Source organism: Martes martes (assembly GCF_963455335.1).
Source record: "Martes martes genome assembly, chromosome: 3".
Lineage (NCBI taxonomy): Eukaryota > Metazoa > Chordata > Mammalia > Carnivora > Mustelidae > Martes > Martes martes.
In genome coordinates this window covers 187,347,905-187,372,471 of record NC_137890.1, presented here as the reverse complement: position 1 = coordinate 187,372,471, position 24,567 = coordinate 187,347,905, and the positions used below count along the sequence as shown (strand labels likewise).

At 36.8% G+C, this 24,567-nt stretch overlaps 1 protein-coding gene across 2 annotated transcripts in view; it reads right to left on the bottom strand.

The window, feature by feature from the left end:
* Positions 1 to 457: 457 nt before the first annotated feature.
* The window catches only part of GTF3C3 (general transcription factor IIIC subunit 3), a 36,288-nt gene continuing 12,178 nt past the window's right edge, over positions 458 to 24,567 (bottom strand). The window contains exons 6-18 of one of the 2 annotated variants that reach the window (XM_080799763.1): positions 24,019 to 24,184; positions 20,418 to 20,565; positions 19,818 to 19,887; positions 17,659 to 17,762; positions 16,581 to 16,752; positions 14,431 to 14,633; positions 13,795 to 13,896; positions 12,216 to 12,351; positions 9,941 to 10,178; positions 9,166 to 9,356; positions 7,086 to 7,210; positions 3,424 to 3,576; positions 458 to 1,856 (exon numbers count right to left, since the gene is read on the bottom strand). In XM_080799763.1, coding sequence (XP_080655889.1) covers positions 1,734 to 1,856; positions 3,424 to 3,576; positions 7,086 to 7,210; positions 9,166 to 9,356; positions 9,941 to 10,178; positions 12,216 to 12,351; positions 13,795 to 13,896; positions 14,431 to 14,633; positions 16,581 to 16,752; positions 17,659 to 17,762; positions 19,818 to 19,887; positions 20,418 to 20,565; positions 24,019 to 24,184 — 1,931 coding nt within the window. In that variant the 3' untranslated portion in view covers positions 458 to 1,733. Of the gene's footprint in view, positions 1,857 to 3,423; positions 3,577 to 7,085; positions 7,211 to 9,165; positions 9,357 to 9,940; positions 10,179 to 12,215; positions 12,352 to 13,794; positions 13,897 to 14,430; positions 14,634 to 16,580; positions 16,753 to 17,658; positions 17,763 to 19,817; positions 19,888 to 20,417; positions 20,566 to 24,018; positions 24,185 to 24,567 lie in introns of those variants that run through there. The other variant, XR_013966616.1, reaches the window with a different exon arrangement.

The following is a 24,567-nucleotide window of genomic DNA, read 5'->3' as shown; positions in this document are numbered from 1 at the left end:
CATTTATTAAAAAAAAAAAAAGACTGCTAGGGAGATTTATTGTTTCCTACAAGGCTGTTAAGCACTTCAACTGGAGTCATAGTCCAGTGAGTTTTTTTGTTTTTTGTTTTTTGAAGGTTTTATTTACTTGAGAGAGAGAGCCAAGACAGAGAAAGAGCACAAGCAGGAGGGAGAGGGAGAAACAGGCTCCGTGCTGAACAGGGAGCCCCACATGGGGCTTGATCCCAGACTTTGGGATCATGACCTGAGCTGAAGGCACACATCCAACCGACTGAGCCACCCAGGTGCCCCAATAGCCTACTCTAAGTTTAATTCAAAAGAAAAACTCAGAACATAGAATACCCAATTCCATAGGATTCAAAGATATAAATCTAACTTACAAACTATCAGTTAGCTTTATTATTACCTGCAAATGGCAGGAAATAAAATATATAAGCATGTGAAAGAATTAATTTTTAATTATAAAAATAGAATTTATTTAAAGTATATACACATTTAAATACACACATGCAGAGTGCATGATACATTTACTTAATATATACAAATTTTGCTTTTCAACTATAAAGTTGTGTATACAGGATAAAGAGCAGTTAAGAATTCCTAAAAAGCCCTCCTTGTATTTCTTTGATCCTAAGTCTCTTGTTTTCCTCCCACAATTAGACTAGGTCTTACAATCCATATGCACATTTATTACAACATTTTTCCCCTAAAAAGAAACTCTTGGAGCTGTTAGTAAACCAGTAGTGTATCTTAAAAGTATTGTTATCTTAGATTCAAAAACATACCACATTTAATAAAAAAAAAACTAATCTAGTTCTTGTAGTTTATCACAGCAATACTTTATTCCATACATACAATTACCTAGTCTTCCTACATTCCTAGTGATCTTGAAATGCAAACTAGGTCACATTATTGAATGCTGTCCTCTCTTTCCTATTTTTTGGTCTGAAAACCACCAACACTGGTAATGCATGTTTTTAATCTGCTTTGGAACAGGATGTTTTGAATTATGCCAGTCTCCCAGGTCTTGATCTATACAACTAAGATACATGCAGGTGACAAGTAAAAGATAAACTCTATTATGTGTCTTCCTACTACATAACCATTTCAAATCATTTTCATAGGAGCCAAGTGAATCACACCATTGTGTTAATATGAGAAAGAGTCCCAAGTGGTCTTTCCTTCAATAAGCAACGTCCTTTCCTATTGTATTTGAGAAACTGCCCGTGCAATAGCAGCAGAGCACAAATACGAGGACGACTCAACAATGAGAATGTCGGCGGAAAACACAGCAAACATCTCTTTCAAATGAACGCATACTCAAGTTCTATAGTTAAAGAACCATACTGAGAGGTCACGTCTGCCCTACTACTGTATTCCAAGGACCCATCACAGGGCCTGGTACACAGGTATTTAATGTATAGTACTGAACGCACAGATGAATAAATGGTATGAGTAAAAAATTAGCACACTCAACCCCAAGCTGGCTTAGAGGCTAACAATCTCCATTTCACCTTTGGGGACAATTTTACTAAAAAGAAAATGACAGAAGAATGTACAAATTCTTAAAGGAATGATAATTTTGCATATCAAAAGATCATTATCACATATTAAAAGTTAAATACACAGATAATTCTGAAACCGTCATTTCCAGTTGGGGGTTAATCCTAAGCCCTTAAGAGAACAGTGGTCCACACACAGAGCACCGATGCTTCTCTCGCAGTTGAGGTACTTTATACACAGCAATAGGTATACAAAAGCTTTTGAGCCATTCCAATATTCCCGCTACTCTGATAAATGAGAGATAAGTTGTAGGCAATATCTCTTCGTAAGTCTAACTGGTCAACTTCTATACCCTAGGAGGAAAAATACATGAATGAGTTATATTTCAAACTGACAACCGGGACAATTTTATGGCAAATAACAGTATTTAAATACTAAAATTCATGACACTATAAAAAACACATAAAACTAGGCATATACCTTGGATCTAAATTTTTATTAGGTAATGCTGATTCAGTTAATCGCTGTAATAACTATATTATTAAATAAGGATGTCTAACCAATAAGTTAAAGAAAAAAGTTTCACCCAGAAACAACAGCAGAATAAACTCCAGATGAATTAAGAATTTAAGATTAAGAAAATGAAACCATAAAAGAAAAAAGTTATGGCTAAATGATATAATAATATAATCTTGGGTAGAAAAGGCCCTTCTAAGTATAATAGCAAAAACAGAAACTATAAAGGAAAAGCTTAATAGATATGAATTCATTAAAAACGTAAAACTTACTCATTTAAAAAAGAAAATATTATAACACAAATGACTAGATGGGGAAAAAATACCTGTACTATGTAACAGAAAGGCATTTAAAGGATAGGTATAAGAAAACATATACCAATTTAATAATAATTACCCTAGGGGTGTTATTAGCTTTTTTTCTACTTAAATAGCAAAGCAATGAACTCAATGGGGTAGGTTAGATCTGTGTTTCTAAATCTTCCCCAATACAAAATTTTGGGGTCAACTGTAAAAATACCTACAACAACGAAAAGTGATACCTATAAAGCTTAAGGAGCAATACCTAAAGGTATTTATGAAATAAAGAACACAAAAGTGTACATATTTCATCAGCATAACTATAAACATATGTATTCATTTGTTTAATGACTTAACATTGAACAAGGGTAGTACAAAACAGTTGTGAGGACATGTGAGGATGAAAACAGTATTTTTCTTCAGAAATTTAAATAGGAATGAGACTTTAAACACAGATTATCATAGTATTAGCAACACTTTACCCTGTATTACCTTATCTTAAAACTATATTTATACTGGTCTTCCATCTTTATAAAGAAATACGTTAGTTATACTTGAACTTGAAAATGAACAATGGCTGTATTACTCAATACTCAGGCTTTGTGTCTACCAGCTCATACCTGTAAACCACAGGGGCTACCGTAAGGTAACTGAGATGGTCATAACCACAAGCTGTGTATACCCACATGGTTGCTGATCAGGTCACAAGGCCAGAATGATGAAGAGCTACTTGTTGCTGAACACAATTACATAAATACATTCAATAAAGAAAAAATGCATTCTAATACACAATTTATTTCACTGTCGACTATGACGTGAGCTAACTGTACTTATCGATAGACGAAATGAAGTGACTCATCAGTTGTAAAGTCAATCATACAGGGGCCCCTGGGTGGCGCAACTGGATAAGCACGGACACTTGATTCTGGCTCAGGTCACGATCTCAGGGTCATAGATCAGGCCCCACGTCAGACTCTGTGCTTAGCAAGAAGTCTGCTTGAGGTTCTCTCCCTCCTTTCCCTCCCCCACCCCCGCTCGTGAGCTCTCTCTAATAAAGGAATAAAATCTTAAAAAAATAAAAAAGCAGAAGTAAATCATAAAATACCTCTACCACAAGTGGAGGAAGTTCCAGGGCCTTCTGATAATAGTGGATTGCAAGATGAATCAGCCCCAGTTGGTGAAGACCACGGCCCAAATTGTAGAATGATTCCTGGCAAGGTCCACGGATACTGAGGTATCGATTAAGAAAAGAAAAGCCCTACCAAAAAGATAAACAATTCCATATTGTAATCACTGGACAAATATGTATTTGAACCAATATATGTACCAGGAATACAATACCTGCACAAAATACAATTAAAAAAAAAAAAGTCCCATCCTCAAAGAACATATATCTGTAGTGTAGTTCCATATCACAGTGTAGTCAAGAGCTCTTCTGAAGGTATAAAAGATTTTTTTTTAAGCTAAGGATAAAATATTCACAGAAAACAAAGCCAAATGTCACAACTGTCAGAGATCCATAATCTTTAACAACAACAGGTTGTTTTTTTTTTGAAGGTTCCAAGTTGGCTTTTGTGACGTTAGAGGCCAATAAAATTTTTGATTCAAGATGTCTAAAACTTGAGCAAAATATAAAATCTGAGGCCTTAAGATAATTTTAGAAAGGTTTCTTCTCAGGGAGAAGCAGCTTTCTGGGTAAATAGTACCTTTTTGTAAGTTACCTCTCTCATTAACTTCTTAACAACAACAACAAAAAAGTCATTTTTTTTTCCCCTGAAAGCTCCTGACTCAGACTTTACGGAAAAACTGGTTACTTCAGAGTGCAGCTCTGAAACAAACTAATTTCATATGTTTTACTAAAATCTTTTATGATTTCTTCTATCTGTATTTAATATTTTAAAGATAGTGTATACTTGGGCCCTTTAGTGAATAATGTGATAAAAATGTTTGAAATGTAACATTAACATACTTAATGTTAAAACTTTTGTTTCTATTTCATTAAAATTTTTTGTCCTATTTTTGTAGTTTTTATATTTGATGACTCATAGTACCTAAGAGATAAACTGGCTGTCCCCATTACCTAGTTTTTAAATCACTAATTACTTACTGAGTGTTTCATGGGTCTCCTAAATTTGTTAAAAATTTCTTAAAATGTAGCAAGTAACTCAAATCCTATTATTGTATCAAAAGACTTGCAAGTTTATTTAGGTTGCAGTAGTTCATTTGGGATTACTTACTATTCTTCCTCCAATTTTTGCAATTTGTTACTTTAAAATAAGATTTGATATTTGAGACTAATAGTTTGTCTGCTTTACTTAACTGAGATCCATCATTTTCAGTATCATAGAGGTCATATTCGTATACATAAGGTTCTTTTGTTATTCAGAAAGTGATTTTTTTTAGTGAACATAATTATTTTTATCCCTAAAATGCTTTAATTCTAAAGAATTCATTGATTTTTATTATTTGTTTATGAAGAATAATTTGTAACCATTTATTTGAAAGCAGATCACCCAGGGAATAGTTGCATTTTATATTCTGTATTCACAGATAATATATTTGTTTAATTACTTAACATAGGACACTTGTACTTTTACAGTTTGTAACTTTCTGTGGCTGGTAACTGAAAGCTACATGAAAGGTGGAAATTAATACAGGAAGAGGCAAGGTGCTTTTGGACACTGTAACACACATGGAGTCAGCATTATTACAGCTGCACTGTAAATACCATGTACTTAAAAACAAACTGGTCACATAGAATGAAGAAATAGATTCACGAGAAATTAAAACAATTTAAGAATCATGGTATTTACAATAAAACTTGTTTTTGGAAACTTTTTTAATGGAAATGGTTAAAACACACAAAAGTACAAAGATTAGGACAACAAACTCCCATACACCCATCTCTTGTTGCTTAATCTCTATCCTCAACAAATTAAAAACTGCCGTTTAACTATAAAAGTGATTTGAAATTTAGCTTCTAAATTACGTTGAAGTATATAAATTTTTTCCTCACCAGGCCAAAAAACTACATATTTTAACTGTTTAATAATAAGTCAATCCATAACAATTTCCTATCAGTATTTACCAGAACATAAGCTTCATGAGGGCAAGGAATTTTGGCCTGTATACTCACTACTATCTGCCCATTTCCAGCATAGTGCACGTTCATTACATATTTAATTTATACGCAATCCTACATACTTAACAGAGCAAAAGTATCCATTAAGAGAGAAAAAAAAGCAGGGCGCCTGGGTGGCTCAGTGGGTTAAAGCCTCTGCCTTCAGCTCGGGTCATGATCCCAGGGTCCTGGATGGAGCCCCGCATCAGGCTCTCCGCTCAGCGGGAAGCCTGCCTCCCCATCTCTCTCTGCCTGCCTCTCCGCTTGCTTGTGATCTCTGCGGGTCAAATAAATAAATAAAATCTTAAAAAAAAAAAAAAAAAAGAAAAAGAAAAATGCACAGAGCAAGAAGTGGACAAGTATCACAAATAAATACCCAGGAAAAGGAAAATTTCTGGGCTTTTTGTTTTTACCTTTCATTATAAAAATTTTCAAATATACAAAAGTAAAGAGAACGTTATAATGGACCCCAATACCCAGCTTCAACAATTATCACCATTTGAATTTAGGCTTTCTTTTAACCATTTTACTTTAAAAAAACAAAACAAAGAATCCTTTACTACTCCATTCAAGCCAACATATTCTTCCCTTCCATAACTACTTAAAAAAACATGTCTTTAGGGGCACCTGGGTGGCTCAGCGGGTTAAGTCTCTGCCTTCAGCTCAGGTCATGATCTCAGGGTCCTGGGATCAAGCCCCGCATCGGGCCCTCTGCTCAGCAGGAAGCCTGCTTCCCCCTCTCTCCCTGCCTGCTGCTCTGCCTACTTGTGATCTATCTCTCTCTCTCTCTGTCAAATAAATGAATAAAATCTTTAAAAAAAAAAAAAGAAAACATGTCTTTAAAATGCATCAAACATATAACCCTCTCTAAATAAATACATCCAGTGGTGAAAATAAAATAAATAAATAATAAAATGCATCAAACATACAAACATACAAACAACACAAAAGTTTTAAAGATACAGTGGTAAACAAGACAGATGACTCATCTTTTGGAATTTATACTTTTTTTTTTTTTTTTTTGGCGAAAGAACATGCAATCTTAAGCAGGCTCCACTCCACTCCTCCAAGATCATGACCTGAGCTGAAATCAAGAGTCGGATGCTTAACCAACCGAGTCACACAGGCATCCCTGGAATTTATATTCTTATTAGAGAACACGAGCTATATAAAAAAGTAAACAAGAATATGAGAAGACTAATTACAAATTTCTGTAAGAACCAGAAAGCTTTAAAAGAGCAATCTGTTGGTGATGATGTAAGGAAACAATCACACAGCCACATACTCATACGTTACTGTATATACTTTTATATATGTATTTTAAATGGATTTACAATAAATCAGTCTTCAGACCTAGAAGGCTGGAGGCCTCAGGGGCTCTACAGTATAGGGAACCCTCCAGATTCTGCTGCCTTCTTTCTGTATGATCTGGCTGTGTCCTCTTTCTACATGGCTACATAAGTCTTAGTTAGCCAGGAGCACCACTAGCTGTTGAGTCCCTGAGTGCTGAACACAGGGACAGGTGTTGGGAACTCTCATCATGAACACTAAGCAGGTATTACTTTTGAAGCAGGACAATAAAAGCATTAAGTATATTCATTTTTAAAGAATAGAAAACCAAGAAATGAGAAAGCCAAATGAATTACCTGCACAGTGAGAGCATGTCTCCTTAAGACATACTTCTGAGACGCCATGTGAATAAATGTCAGGCCTATACAGAGGCTGTAGAGAGGTTCATGGGGATGGGTGCGAAAGGCTTGCACATATTGTCCTGAAAAAAGAAAGTGATGTCAAATGGTGTGACACGAGCACGGTTCCTTGTTTCTTCACTTATTCAAATGTATTTTATGGCTGAACAGTACTGATTTTTAACATATGCAAGGTATGTTTTCTAAAATATCAATCAGATGCACATTAGTTTGGATTTTAAAACAATGCATAAAATATAATAAAATTCGGAGGATTTACACCTATAAATGTATCCTGACTACAAAGATTAAATGTGAGCAACTAAAACTAACTTTCTTCTAGGCACAGCTAGATACTTCCATGTAGAGTAATATTTCCAAAATGAACAATTTATTAATTATGATCATAAACCTATTTTTATGATCTTAAATCTATTTTAAAAGAAACAAGAGGTGTCTTTTGGCAAATTCTTCTGTAAAATTAATCGATCTGTTTTTTCTGAATTCAAATATGATGGCTCATGGAGGTGAGAAAAATAGTTCTGTTTTGTTTTTTAGATTATGGGTGTGGTTTCCTGAGAAAAAGATGTCTTCCGTGTTTCCATGTATTCTACATACGAAATTATTTCATGTCAAAAGCTTAACCATATGAGATAGGGGAATTGAAGAAAAATTTTAAGCAGATTTTTCTTCTAAAGGGATGATCTAGAATTTGTCATACATAGATAAAAACCTCCATTCTTTCCAGCTTCTATGCCAGAAGGTTCTGCACCCCAGAACCTCTTTAGCAGCACAGATGGTAGACTGCCATTTGCACTTTCTATTTTTACCTCTGTAAAAGGTCCTAAATATAAGACAACAATATAAATCTCTATTTTATATTTCTTAACATTAAGCAAACAAGTCCCCATACAATAGAGGAGTTTCAACATCTGATGTGCAAGGTTACTGGCTGAACGACTATAAAAATACCGGCCATCCGTGAAGAAACACTGAAGTATTAAACAGCTAACATCCCAGTTTATCCAGAAGTGAACCTGGCAACATTAGCTTTTAGCCAGCAAGAGACACATGCCTCATTTTAAGTTTAAGCATTTGGCCAGACATTTTTCTACTTACCTGCTTCTGACTCATTATTACAGAGGATTTCAAGTGATTAATTTTCCCTGAGTTTAATTAGAATTAGCAGGCACCATGTAAATAAATCTTGACATAAAGACTTGTCTCCTCGAGGAACTATCAGCAAATCTTAAATCCTTTTTGTACTACAGCAAATTAAAATCAAGTGGCAAAGTATCCATAATTAATGAAAATTATTTTAAAAACAACCCGGGGCACCTGGGCAGCTCGGTTGGTTAAGCTTCTGGTTCTTGATTTTGGCTCAGGTCATGAGATAGAGCCCTGTGTTGGGCTCCATGCTGGGTGTGGAGCTTGCTTAAGATTCTCCAGCCTTCTCCTCCCCTCTCCTACTTGTACATACTCCCTCTCTTAAAAATAAAAGGAGGAGGGGCACCTGGGTGGCTTGGTGGGTTAAGCGCCTGCCTTCGGCTCAGATCACGATCCCAGGGTCCCGGGACTGAGCCCCACATTGGGGTATCTGCTCTGCAGGGAGCCTGCCTCCCCCTCTCCCTGCCGCTCCCCCTGCTTGTGTGCACTCTCTCTAATAAATTTTTTTTAAAAATCTTCAAAATTTAAAAAAAAAAAAAAATCAAGCCTCAGCAGGGGAACTGTTGACCTTTAGAATGAATTACGACTTACTTCAGCCTTTTGAAACCAAAGCTTCATAAGGAAAATAAGTATTAATATTAACATTGTTGCTAACAGCTACTTACTATATGGGCCAGGCATTAAAAAAATACTTTATATTAACACATTTAATTTTCACAGTAATTTCTAAGGTAGGTCCAAATATTACCTTCATTTCAGAGATAAAGAAACTGAGTGCGATTTAAACACAGGTAGTTCCATTCCAGAGGCCAGCCTACCTGTTAACCACCACTTCGTCCACACTTGACAAAGTCATGTCCAGGACACTTACCAAGCGCATGCTTAAAACTACCAGATACAAATGCATTGTGTCCATTTAAGACACACAGGGCATGATTATCTGGGTTTTTCAGCATTAGGCGAAGGCAGAAACGATGATGTCGTACTTCTTGGGAGTGCATGGTAACCTGATTGAAAATGTTCCAGAGCTGAGGTTTATTCACATTTTCCATTACCATTACCCTAAAATTGTAGAAAGATGGTGAAGGTAATAAACTGTGTAAAAGAAAAACTTCTATTTCTAAGAATGAAATCCTTCAGTGCAGCAACATCTTCCAAGAAAAAGCAGACTGTCGCAATGTATTTAAGCAGAAACATTTACGCAAAGATTTTTCCCAGAAAATGCTGCTTTAGTATTTCTACATCTTGTTTGTTCTTTTCAACACAATAACAAAAAATCAAATAGTTTAAGTTTCACCGTTTCTCCCCTTGCCCCTAGAGCTGCAGTACAACGAACAGGGAATAATAATTAATAATAATGTGTGCCAGACATTGTTAAAAGGCCTTATATATAATAAACCACTTAACCCTCACAATAATCCTACCAGGTGGTAGTATTATGATATCATTTTATAAATGGGGAGATTAAGGCACAAGAGGCTATATGAGAGGGGATGGCCCTGAGAATCACCAATGACCTGAATTAACCAGAGAGCAACAAGAGAGTTAAAATAAAACAACTTCTTAATTCTTGAGCATAAGAGACTAAGCCAAAGTGAATACACATACTCTTTCAAGGAATCTAAAATTAACTATTAGAAAACTACCTGATATAGTTGTATGCCTTTCTGAAATTTTTGTCCAGTATTGCAGCAGAAAGACCAAAGTATTCTAGTTCTTTGCGTTTCTGCTTGTCATCATAAAATGAGTAATATTCCAATGAAGAATCCACAAGTAGCTCAGCCTCCTGAAATCGGGATAGGTCACACAAGCAATATATGGCCTTCAACAGAAGGTTCCACCAGTCATCTTTTGTCAAGACACTCGTGAGTACAGCAAATATTGCTAAAATGATACCAGTGAAAATCAGTTAGGACACTGTATTTTAGGAAACAGCAGTATTAGAAAATTTCACATGATCAGTTTTAAGGTTAAATTTAATAACCACAATCCTATGGGCCTGAATTCTTGCCAACACTCTTCTGATAATATGAGAAGTGGATAGCTGCTCGTTTACACTACTTCAACACCACCCTTTCTGCTCTGCTTAACAATCGGCAATCCCAAATTATTCTTACTTTGGATCTGTCCTCTACAAAGTCCAGCTTCCTCATTTATATCTCGGTGCTAGCTAGGATACCTGGTCCTCTAGGGCAGAACAAGCATGTATGCCATGACCGAGGTCAGATACAGGATACTTCACATACAAAGCATTCAAATGTTTAACAAAGCACTTGAAATTTGTAATTTGAGATTCAGATTGTTCTTGATCTTGTTATAATCTTATTTTTCTTTTCTCTGCCTCAAAATGTCCTTCCTTAAAAACCCTGCCTTATTTGTCTGTAAGAAGCCCCTTTTTATAAATTTGTAATTCTTGAGAAATACTGAAAGCCACAAAATTTTTTAGCCTTCAACCCAGAATTCTGAGACTCTAACCTATACAAGTAGTCAAAAATATGGATATAGGCATGACGATGCTCACTGCAGGACCATCTATAAAAGAAAATTATCAGAAGCAACCATATATCAAAAAATAAGGGAATAATTAAAATATGGAACTATCAATGGAATATTACCCATTCCTTAATGGTAACAGCTATGAAGAAAAGAGCAACATGAGAAAACACCTGTGAGAAAATGCTGAGTGAAAACATCAGGATATGTAGATGCATGTAACATGAAGAGGCCCTGCGTCCTGTCCTGGTACACACCAGTGTAATGTGATGCCCACCAGGAGGAAATGAACTAACAAAAAACCCCTTATGAGCCTAAGAAAAATGAACGATAGACCTGAAAGGAGAAAATACTGAAAGAGAAAACCAGGAAGGATCACATGTATAGAAAAATATACCTTCCTTAAGGAAATAGTCTTAAATACATGAAGCAGAGTCTACCTTTGGGTGGACTGTTGAGCCAGCAGGGCTCTGAGGCATCTATGACTAGATTCTGAGCAGCTGACCGCCATTCGTCTCCTGACTCCCCTCCCTGCAAAACCTCGCTTAATGTTAGGTCCTTATAATGTGCTTATAGCAATTTAGCTCTTCTGGATTCTAAATCCTACCCCACGGTGCACTGCCATGCCTGTAACAATTATTTAACAAGGTCTACTGACTTAATTAACAATGAAATAATTTTCTGACAGACTGATTAATTCCAATTTAAACTTTTTTCAAGTTTTCTGAGTAATAACCTCACCCAAGCGTACTTGATGCATTACCAGCTAAAAACAGATGCCTTTTAAAGTCGTATTACTTGAGACTGGGTCAAAGCAATTTATTTTCAGAGTTTCTATGACTATTACTGCATTTGTCAAAAGTGAATTTAACAGAGAATGAAACATGTAACTGAAGTCACTGGACAAATACAGTGATTGATACTGCCATCTCATCTTCACAGGTTTCGTAAAATAAGGTATATTTTCTTCTTAAAAAGTCAAAAGTTCCATTTACTTTTTTCACAGGAAGATCCAAGCAGATTTTTCCTTTCAATTTTCAGAAGTGAAAGTATTTACATAACCTTCCTTTTCTTTCTTAACATCAAATGAGTTTATTATACTTAAGGAATCTGGATTACAAAATTTTATTTTATTTGAAAAGGGTATATTTTCGGGGTGCCTGGGTGGCTCAGTGGGGTAAAGCCTCTGCCTTCGGCTCAGGTCATGATCCCAGGATCCTGGGATCAAGCCCCACATCGCGCTCTCTGCTCAGCGGGGAGCCTGCTTCCCCCTCTCTCTGCCTGCCTCTCTGCCTACTTGTGATCTCTGTCTGTCAAAAAAATAAAAAAAATAAAATCTTAAAAAAAAAAAGGGTATATTTTCAATTAGATTACTATCAGGTGATACTTCAGGAGTATTTTATGTAATAAAGCAAATGAAAGAGTTACCTTTTGCATCACAATTTGCTGTCTCTTGGTCACTGTTGTCTGATATTTTGTCTCTTGACACTTTAATAAGGTAGAGATGCCTCTCTCCAGATTTGGAACTAGATATCAAACAAACTTGGGCTCTATTCATTGCTACCTGAATTAAAGATAATAATTTGAGATTTTTTAGTCATATTATTTCTTTTTAGTATTTTATTTCTAAGTAATCTCCATACCTAATGCGGGGCTCAAACTCACAACTCCAAGATCAAGAGTTGCAAGCTCTAGCAACTGAGCCAGCCAGGCGCTCAGGTCATATAACTTTTTAAAGAAAATCTATTGTGGGGGTGGTGTGACTGGGTGGCTCAGCCAGTTAAGCGTCTGACTTCGGCTCTGGTCATGATCTCAGTCCTGGAACTGAGCCCCACACTGAGCGTGTCCTCAGTGCGGAGTCCCTCTCCCTCTGTTCACATGCTCGCTTTTTCCCTCTTTGAAATAAATAAGATCTTAAAAGGAAATAAAGGAAAGAAAAAGAAAATCTGCGGGACACAAGTATTGCAGGTGTGCCTGTAATCTTTAGTAGGAAAAAAAAAGGCCAAATTATTGTGCATTTAAACACCTAAAAGAGAATGAATAGATTTATTTTTTTCTTCCTACCAGAGGAATGTAGATCACATCTTAGTAGGGAAAAAGAAGTTACATAAATTCTTATGCACAAACACATACACACAAACTACTTCCCAACAAAAACACTAGACTCAGAAATGTCACATGTGGAAAACATTTTTGCAAAGCAAATAATTCTGGCACATGGTGGTGTCTAGAAGGCCAATATCTGATTATTCTATGGTTCTCACTTTTCTAGATAGGTACTAGCAAAGATTTTATTTCCTTACTCCACAGTTAAGTAGAAGTTTCAATTACAGTCGACCCTTGAACAACAACAGGTTTGAACTGCACAGATTCATTTATACATGAATTTTTTATAGTATAGTACTGTAAATGTATTTTCTCTTCCTCCTAATTTTCTTAACATTTTTTAACATTTTTTCTCCAGCTTCCCTTATTGTATGTATCTATAATACATACAACCTACAAAATATATGTTAATCAGCTGTTCACGTCATCAGTAAGGCTTCCATTTAACTGCAGGCTATCAGTAGTTAAGTTTTTAGGAAGTCAAAAGTTATACATGGATTTCCAAGTGTGTTAGGGTTGGTGTCCCTAATTCCCATGTTGTTCAAAGGTCAACTGTACATACAATTAACTTCTAAGTCTTCTGTCTATATCTGACTTCCATTTTCAAAAGTTTAATAGCTCTCCTGGGGTGCCTGGGTGGCTCAGTGGGTTAAGCCTCTGCCTTCGGCTCGGGTCATGATCTCAGGGTCCTGGGATTGAGCCCCACTTCAGACTCTCTGCTCAGCAGGGAGCCTGCTTCCTCCCTCTCTCTTTGCCTGCCTCTCTGCCTACTTGTGATCTCTGTCAAATAAATAAATAAAATCTTTAAAAAAAAAGTTTAACAGCTATAATCTATGCTTAAATCAAATTTGAAACATTTAAAAAATCAACAGTGCTAATGTACAGAAAGACCATTACCCACCTTTAAAAGCATGGCTAACATGGTAAGCAAGGTGTCCACATAACCACACATTTTGCCTTGAGAAAACAGTAGAGTAGAACGATGAAGCAATAACTTCAGTTCCTAAATAAATGAGCACATGATAATGAATGTGACAAGATTCCTTTCTGCAAGTTGTTTTGTTTGCACAGAAAAGTTTTATTTTAGAAATCAAACCTTAAGAACATTTGCTTTATGATCTTTCACAACTTAAAAATCCAATATTTTAGATACTGTAATTTATAATGTCTAACAAGAGGCTGAAACTTAAGATTCGAAATCACTTTTCAAAAATGCTGAGGGGCGCCTGGGTGGCTCAGCCGTTGGACATCTGCCTTCAGCTTTGGTCCCAGGGTCCTGGGACCGAGCCCCAAATCGGGCTCCCTGCTCAGCTGGAGGCCTGCTTCTCTCTCTCTCACTCCCCCTGCTTGTGTTCCCTCTCTCTCTGTGTCTCTCTCTGTCAAATAAATAAATAAAATCTTTAAAAAAAAAAAAAGGTGAATTTAATATACTAAAATAAACTTTTTGGATATACGCTGTAGAGACGTCTTTAATGGAGGAGAAAGTTCAAAAATATAATCTACCAAGAAAAACTTCCTTTTATGTGACAGAGCCTACCTGCTGCGCAGCATTTGCATCTTGTGCTAAAGTATCTGGATCATACATGGGTTCCAGAGCTTCCAAAGCTTTCTCAGGACGCCCCAGCTGCTGCTGAAGGGTGGAAAGTGAAATTCTTGCATCCAAATGAAGGGGGGCCAGATCAACCACTTTGCCATAGCTTTCCGCAGCACGTTCCATATAGCCTAAGGCCTTTAAACATTCTAAGATGATGTTAAAATAAAGCATAAATATGATCTACAGATCTGTAAGCTTGCCAAGATTATTTTTCCATTAAAAAAAAAACTTTACAGCAGTAAAAAAATAATTGTAACAAAAATGAAATGCTTATTTCTAGTACTTTAAAACAACTAACCCATCTAATCTCCATCTATTGACTGATCAATCTATCGATTTCTCTAACTAAATCCAAATAGCTACACGGATACAAACAACACAGATATACACTTTGGAGTTCTGCTTTATTCACTTAGCATTAAGCTTTCAACACTTCCCACGTCTTCCCTACCATTCTGAATGTTTATAACATTCAACTGATTATTAATTTTACCATATTATCCAATATTTGGGTTATTTCCAAATGTTTACCCTAATGCAGTAAACATTTTCATGTATATAAGCCGTAGTTTAAAAAGTGGCAAGCCAATCTAGCCCACAGATCCATTTTTTAAGCCATAGTGCTGTTAAAAACAATACACAGTCTACATTTTTTAAAACTGGGATTTTTATGAACTCCCAAGTTACTGGATTCTTTTGAAAAGTACAGATTTGAGAAACAGCAGCAGCGTCCTTCAGAGAGGATTCTCCAGTTCTCCCCACTACCTTGAGTCTCTTTACTTGCCTACTTCACTCACTTTGTTACTTGCCGGGCTCCTAGGTTCCATGACCCCCAATATAAACTATCTCCTGTCATACTCAATTATTTCCTCAGGGTAAGTTCTCAGAAGGGGATTATTGGGCTCTATTCCTCAAATTTTATGTCAATCATTAAGTTCCATCAGTTGAACTCACCACTGTAATAGTGATAACACTAATCTAGGACTTTTTTATCTCATTCCTTTTTCACCGCAATTACCTCCTAAAATGGTACTTTTGCCTCCAATTGCTTTCTTAAATCTCCAACTTTTCAACTCTCTGCTGAGTATCATCCTCAGGTTAAGCTTTGATAACCGACAATAAAAACTCCAACTCCTCACTCATGTCTTCAAAATTCAAATACCACAAATACTGTCATTTTTATGATGGTATCACATCTGTATTCATGTTCAGTCATCCAAACAGTAAAGAGTTATCTCTAAGTGTTTTTTTGCAATTTCCTATCTGTGATATGTCTCAAAATAACCCAAATTGTCAATCAATGCTTCTCTATAGAGTACCTTTGACCATTATGTAATATTTTAAGAACTATTAGAACTTTCTGTCATCATGTAGTATTCTAGACAAAGACTACTCAAATTTTAATGCATCTTTTATGTGGATTCAATATAAAATCCTACTAGAGTATTTTTTGGCTTTTGTACATTTAAGAAACTTAGTTGTTTTTCTTATTTTTTCTAGTTTATTTCAGATTATTATAAATTTAGATGTAATAAAATGAAGATACATAAAACCCAATCTTGAGCATATCTGCAGCTCAAAGAACACTCAAAATACATTAACTTTTTCCTCAAAATAACATATTTAATATAAATTCATTAAAGCTCTTGAAAATTTGACTGCACCCCAAGTCTGACAACCTATTACTAGAAATCGGAGCCTATGGTTAAGACAGGTAAAAGACACATACAAGGTATTTTTTAACATGGACATGTTAGACCTACTTCATGCTGGTACCATTAAATGAATCACTCTTCCAAAGCATTAGTGTGGCGAAAATCAGGTAGTGGCATACCAAGACAACTGACAATAGTGACATTCGTAGGATTACTGAGTCACTATGTCACACACCTGAAACTAACATAACACTGTATGTCAACTATACTCAAAAAATAAGCAAACAAAAAAACCTGACGTTCAGAAACTGCCCTGAAACCAGAAACTTTCACTTTCACCAAGACATTAATATTTTAAAATAATTATTACCATCTTGGGAAAATAAGTTCTTGCCTGGTTATATGATTAAACTTCTCCCTCCCACAAAAAATTATTACCTGCATGCCGGAGCCAAACTACGGCAAGGTTGTATCTTTCAGAGCAAACCAATGCACTAAGGAGGGGAAGTGCAGAACTATATTCACCGACATCCAAAAATGCTTCAGCAACATCTAGATAGAGGTCTCCCATATCTTCAGGATTCTGTTCCACTAGTGTTGTCAAGAGAGGCTACATCCCAAAATAAAAGGCTGAAGTCAAACTTTCATTACAAATATGCATATCTATGTATGTTTCTCTTTTTACGTACCTATCAGTTACCCGAGGCAAGCCTAAAAGGAGGAAGGCTTAATAAAAACAGCTTTAAATAATCATTTTCCTGTTCATTTCTGTATCTCTGTTAAAAAGACCTCATACTGCCATCATTCACTCATTTAACACATTACTTCTGAAGCCTGTTATAAGCAGGCGCGGTAGGAGCTAAGCTAACACTGACCTACTGTGCTCTTCCTCTGCCAAGTTAAACACACCCAAGCCTCAGGGCCTCTGTGTTTGCTGATACTTCTGTCGTTAATCAAATGTCACCTTTTCAGAGAGGCCTTTCCTGACCACCCTATTTACAACTACAACTCCTCCTGCCCCAATATTCTCTCTTCTGTTTGATTTTCTTCCAGAGTATTTATCTCCAACTCACATCCCGTCTTTTACATACTTATTTTATTATCTATTTCATCCCATTAGAACAAAAGCTCCATGACAGCAGGGATCTGTATACTGTTTTCAATACCTTATCCTAAGGTCTGCCAAGTAAATGCCCAATAGCTTTTTTTATTCAATGAAATACTTAGTCCAAAGTTGGCAGAAGAGAAGAGCTGACAGAATTTACCAACTGTCTAAAAAGCCCAATCTCAAAGTGTGATCTCTGGATTGTTCTCATTTAAAAAGAAAAATTACTGCAAGCCCTGTTCAGCTTTTATAAGATATTCACACACAAATAATTTACGCTTATGGTGACTTCCTGGTTATTGAAAAATGTGAAATTTGGGGTAAACTTACAATTCCTTACAATTTCCTATCAAAGAAAATAATGCAGATTTGATCTGAAGTATCTGAAGTACAGATCTTAATGTTACTTACATTAAGTGGTTCGAGGATGTTGAGATGTACGAGGCAGACCATCAACTTCACCGTGATATCTATGGGCACACCATCAGGTATACTGCAGGTAACATTCTCACCAGCTTTGGATTAGACAGACAGACAAAAAGCAGTTCCTATATGCAAGCTTAGGAAGTAGGACAAATGAAGCGACTACACCTTCTATGTAAGATCTCAATTACTTCATTCAGGACAAAGGATTCCATAGTCAATTCTAATTTGACCAACTCTATTTTTTATAGAGATTTTTTGTTTTTAAGGATTTTATTTATTTATTTGACAGAGAGAGATCACAAGTAGGCAGAGCAGCAGAGAGAGAGGGGAAGCAGGCTCCCTGTTGAGCAGAGAGCCCGATGTGAGGCTCGATCCCAGGGCCCTGAGACCTTGACCTGAGCTGAAGGCAGAGGCTTAACCCACTGAGCCACCCAGGCGCCCCTATAAAGGTTTTTTATAGACGTTTTTATACTTCCTTCAGTCTGTCAGTAAGGAAAGAAGGAAGGAGGGGTGGATCAATGAAACACAGTAAAATATATTAAACAACAAAATGACTAATATATCTGTAATTAAAACCTGAACATAACTTTTTCCTTAGCATTTTCAAAACAATGGACAGCAGTAATTTTCAACAGGAATATAACTTTTGGGACAAAAGATCCTAAACAGAAAACACAGCTGCAAAACAATTTGAGACTTGGCTCTAGGTTAGATCAGGTCCAAGGAAACTATCAAAACTGGCAGTTTTTCAGATGCCCTAATTCCTGCTTTCATGGCACTGCAGTTCCTCCTCCACTGTACGAGAGCTGTACTCCGACCTACGCATTCACAGCACCCGTGACACTCCAGATCCTCAGCCAAAGCACCCTATCTGATCCTATCTGTACCAAGTAGTGCTCTCACACCCCATAACCTCAGTCTGAAATGCACTTCCGCCTGGGTGTTTACTTAAATTATGCTTCTAGAAACCTTCTCTGATCTTAGTATATTGCTCTTCTCTATTTTGCCATAATGTCAGGTTTACTACAGAAATTGTCACACTACTCCTCCTATAATTAAATGTATATACTTCATTTGAATGCCACTTTCCCTCCCTGCGGGGAGGAAATATCATATTCATCTGCATATTCCCCAAACACCTAGCATAGGACCTTACAAGAAACTCTTTTCAAAAACTGGGCTTTTCGTACCCCAACAACTTTCCTCTTCAATATTTGTCTGTCCCATGTCTCATCTTGGGCTTTGCTCTCTATGAATTAGCACAGCAACTGATTTGTAAAAAATGAATTACTACTTTCCATTAGGATGGATCATTTAAATAAAAGGTTTTTTGATCTGCATACTTATGCCTTAACCCAAAGGATTATATGATGGAATTTGTAGGCACCACGACAGGCCAGGGAGGGTGCTATTCTGAAGCGGGCAGTACTCAAGTAACAAGTGCCTCCCTCCCCTTCTCCCCACCACCAAAAGCCTCATGGGGTAGAGGCAGAAGGAAGGTATTACACAGGAATTTTCATACAAGAACAGGGACGTCTACTCTGCCCACAGAGTTCAATTTTGCTACAACCTCGGATTGGGTCTTGCATACCAGTATTTTCACAGAATAGTTAATGGGTGTGATACAAAGAAAAGAGCAGGGATGAGGAAGAGAACTGAAGGCGACACTGCAGGCTACACCTCAGGCATGGCTCTAACTAGACCTCTAACTGCATATTTTAAGTTTTCAAACAATGGACAGCAATCATATTGGTTTCTACTTTTTATATGAATGCTTAAGTTTGAAGAAGAAATTTCTTAATGAGAGTATTTTGCCTTTTTTGAAAATTAAATTGCTTTAGACCTAAAGGTTTCTGACATGCCGTTCGGTAATCCATTCTTTTTTCACGTCACTAAAAAGACCCCAGGAAATGAGAAACGCCCTGTTCAAATGGATGTACTGAGAAATAAAAAGGGACTGAAAAGAATTTTTCAAGCAGATTTCTTGTGAGTAAATATTCACAAGAAAAAGATACGAAATCTCTATGAGGAAAAAAATGCTTCTGGGAAAACCTGCTGTGAGAACATTAACTATCAGTTTCAAAATGCCACATTATAAACCAGAGAGGATTACGTGCACTACCCTATGCAGAGAAAACTACAACCTTTATTCTCCTCGGAAGGTCCTTCTTCTGTATTTTTTTCCAGCACAATTCCAGAAAAATCTGTAATTACCTAAAAGAACAGAGAAAAAAGGAAATGATACAAGAGTTACACACAGAAAACCTTTTCACAATGCAAAGATTCGTATAGTTAGTTCAAATAATCCTTTTAACATATAAATGGACTACAAAAAGCAAAAGTAATCTCTTTAAAATAAGGAACCACTGTGATATATTAACATTTTTATATCATATGAACTAGTGCTTAAATAAAGATAAAGAATTCATCCATATCAAACCAAACTACTTTTCCCAACAGCTTAGGAACTGAATCATAGCAATTAGTCTGGCTGCTGAGTCCTGCTACCCTCAAGTACAGACATATCTGGCATCTGGGATAATGGAGAGAGATTTTATCATATAACTACATGTTATATTTCATTTGGAATTACCACAGAATCTAGAAATCTGTTTCAATATAGACTTTAAATAGGTAATTTAGTATATAAGTAGCTTAATATATATAACTAAAGTGAGGAATTACCAATTTGTAAGAATTTCTAAAATGCAGAAATGTGTCCAAAATCTATTACAATTTCCTACCTCCAAAGCTTTGTCATAATGCTTGTTAGAAATGTATAGTTCGGCTGCTATGTTAATATCTTCCATGGAGACAAGGCCCTGATGTTTTGAGAAAGCTTCTTCAATTATGTTAATAGCTGAAGTAACATCATTGGCTTCATAGTAACTCCTAAAAAAAATAAATGACAACATGGATGAATGTTTATTTAATTCAGATTATGAAACTCTTATCTCTGCTTAGACCATCTAACTATTACCTACGATTTTCATTTTCTTAAAATTGGGGAAGAGAGAAACTTTTCTTTAAAATCATAACCACAGCTGATGCAGAAAAACATGGCAAACACCAGTATGACGATGTCATCATGCCAAGCATCTCACTCTCCACAAGCTACCTCCTGTCATTCCAGCTCGTTCCCCCATCACCTTAGTCCAAGAACTCTTCCACCTCGGCGGAATCTACAAAGCACTCGTCTACCCGTTCCCTGTCCTGCTGCTTCCTGCCCTCACTTTCCTCCTTCTCCACAGACCAACATTATAACTACTCCCTTGCACATCTCCTCACTTCTCCTGCCCCTCTCTCCCTTCTGATAAAATCGTGATAAAACCCCACCCCTTGTTAACTCAAATATGCCTGCTCTGCACCACCGCCTCTCCAGCCAACCACGCCGACTGCGCGGACTCTAAATTAACGACCAGAAGCCTCAAGCGGGCCCACGGTGCTGATCAGCAATGTTACCAGTTACCCTGCCCAGTACTCTGCAAATCTGAACGTGCATGCAAAGTAAGTGGGGGTCTTGTACACAGGCATATTCTGGTTCAGCAGAGCTGGGACAGAGCAGAGATTCTACATTTACAAGCTCCCAGGAGATGCGAATGCTGCAGCAAGGCTCCAAGGACCCGACAACTACTTCTCATCTTTCTCTTCAAACCTCCAAAACGCTCTGATCCTCACTCTCAGCGGACAACCTTGCTTTTTAGTTTGCGAAGAGAACCAGATCATAACATCTCACATATTCCCAATCTGTCGTCCTACTTACACACACCCAGGGCCGTATCTTCTACCTTCTCCATTTACAAGGGCAAACCCAACTAGATCCCATTCCCTCCAACCTACTCAAGGACTTCACTCAAGCAATCGTCCCTTCTCTCATTAATCTTCAATGTGTTTCTCAACTGCAGATTATACCAACCGAATACAAATACACTGTAATTTTTCCAATTATCTCCCCATTCCTCTGCTCCTCTTATAAACTTCTCCAAAGAGCTGCCTATCCCCCGGGAACTCCCACCCCATCTCCAATGTCAACATTCAGTCCTCATTTCACACGCTCTACCTGGACCACTTCACAAAGATGATCATCCCTCCTCCTTGAAGTGCTTTCTTCAATATTCCTAGAATATCACGCTCTCTTCATTTCCTCCTACTTCACTGTCCATTTCCTTTCAGTTTCCCTGCTGTTTCCTCCTCATCTTCCTGACTTTTAAACACTGCAGGACCTCAGGGTTTAGTCCTCAGAACGATTCCCTTATCTGTCTGTCTGTGTCTATCTTTCGCCCCAACCCATACACAAACACCATTTCCTATCAGAAAATCCTGAGAGCCCAGTCTTCAAAATACATCCAGAATCTGAATAATTCTCACAACCTCCTGCACTTTTATTCTGGACCAAACAACTATCATCCCTTTCATAGAATGTCGCAATAATTTCCTAACTATCTCTCTGCTTCTGCCCTTACCACTCCTCCCACTATCCTCAAAATAACAGAACTGATTTAAAGGGCTTTTTGGTTTTGTTTTTTTTTTAAATTTTATTTATTTATTTATTTATTTATTTATTTGACACAGAGACAGAGCCAGCAAGAGAGGGAACACAAGCAGGGAAGTAGAAGAGGGAGAAGCCGGCTTCCTGCTGAGCAGGCAGCCCAAGCAGGGCTCAATTCCACATGACCTGAGCCAAAGGAAGATGCTGAATGGCTGGGACACCCAGGCGCCCCCTGATTTAAAGTTTAAGTCAAATTATACCTACTCTTCTCAAAACCTTCCAATGACTTCCAAACTCATTCAGGGCAAAACCCAAAGCACTTACAATGGCCTGAAAGGGCCAAGTGACCTTTTCCTGATGCCTCTCTGATCCCAGCTCCTTCTATGTTCCCTTAAACCTTCAGCTTGTTCCCAGAGCAGACTTCTGCACTTGCCACTTACTTTGCCTGTGACACTCTTCCCTAAGCATCTGCTCCCATACTTCCTTCAGTTTACTTTCAGGTTATTGCTGTCATAACATAGGGAACTGAGTCCTTCTCTAATCACCCTATTTAAAATAACATACCCCTCTACGTCAGCTTCCTATCCCTTCTCTACTTCATTTTTCTTCATATCCCTTATCAACATCTGACATATTATATATTTGGTTGTTTTTGTTTATTGCTTATCTCCCTCAACTAAAATGTAAGCTCCACAGGGAAATGAAAATTAAAACTCATTCAAAACTAGATCTCCTGGTGTTTTATACACTGCCTAGCATTTAATAAATATTTCTGAAAGAAAAGTCGCATCTGAGAGAAATCCTAATAAACTGAAGTTATGGTAACATAATTCCATGTAGGAAGGACCTCTATGGCAGTGGCAAAACTATTCATCCTCATCCTTTCCCAAAAATATATTATAAATAATATAAATGGAAAACAAATTTATTATCACAGTCAACTAATAGTTCATAAAACAGAGGCTTAGTGGGCTAATCACATGACAGCTAGAGATGTGACTAATAGCATATAACCTGAAAAGTTTCTCAATGCTCATTACATATATCAAAGGATCATCTTAGGGTTGCCCTACTTCAAAACATTACTTAAAAATGCCTCTAGCACTCTTACATAACCCGTCCTTGTGATAACAGGGAGTGATTTCACACCTAAGCATCTTCATGACAATGGCCACAAGGTTAACAGGGTTAACCCCAAGACACCCAGATGAAGATGATTGATCCTAGGCTTAAATAGAGAGCTTATGACAAGACATTATTTGGCCAAATGTTTCATGCTCTGCTTTGATGTATAGCATACTGGAAAAGTAAATGCAGTAGTACACAATATTTTAGAATAAAATATATACGACACCCAGTAGCATGTGTCAACTACGAAGAACATTTTTTGTCTTAAAATGTTATTCTAGTACTGACTAAAGATAAATGATTATTAAAAAAAAAAAAACCCGTATCACAAACATTTCATTAGCACATTTATAACAATTTAAAATAATATAACCACAAATGTACCTAACTTCAACTAAGTTATGGAAAACTGGCAACCTAACCATCCTTTTAGAACATGCCCCATTATTAAGCTTCTGAACACTTGAAGGCAACTGTATATACAAATGTTTCTAAGTAACCACACGGCTGACTTGAAAACAGAAAAGTACAAACACGGCTGACTTGAAAACAGAAAAGTACAAAAACAAACCAAAAACCGTCTATATTTAAGCACAGTACAAAAATATATTAAACAAAACACTTCTTTGAACCTCAATAAAAAATAAAAATATATTTACTTCAAATATGTGTTTTGATTTGTAAAATACGATGATTAATAGCAGAATCTAAATATACTCCAAACTTACTTTGCCATATCTCTAGCCAACTGCATAAAACGTTCTCCATCAGATGGAGATAAAAGATTCAAAATACGCCTATAACCGTCCATTGCCATCTTGTGATCTCCCATCTGTTCATAAAGGCTTGATCGCTCCCACAGATAACGGACATTAGTAGGTTCATATTTAAGAGCTAAAAAGAAAAAAAAGAATTACAGATTTACCACAAAAAGGGGTTCATGATACCTAGGCATGACCAATCCCCTTTTCAGAAAATTTAATAAACACTCTAATTCTCTAATAGACCCAAGGGGGTTATTCTGGAACAAATCTACTTTCACAGGAACTCTCAACTAGGTTTAGTCTAAGACCAGACAGAATCTGAAATCTCTATGTTAATCTTCAATTGGTCACTCTAATGTGATGTTACTCCTCAAGGAATAGCTTAGAACCAACAACGATCTCAGCAGGAAATCGAAAGTACTGTTCTTCTACCAACTTCTGTGCTGTATTAGATCACAGCATAAAGTTGCTGATAAACATGAAAGCAGAGAGACCCCAAATACTTACCTCTGG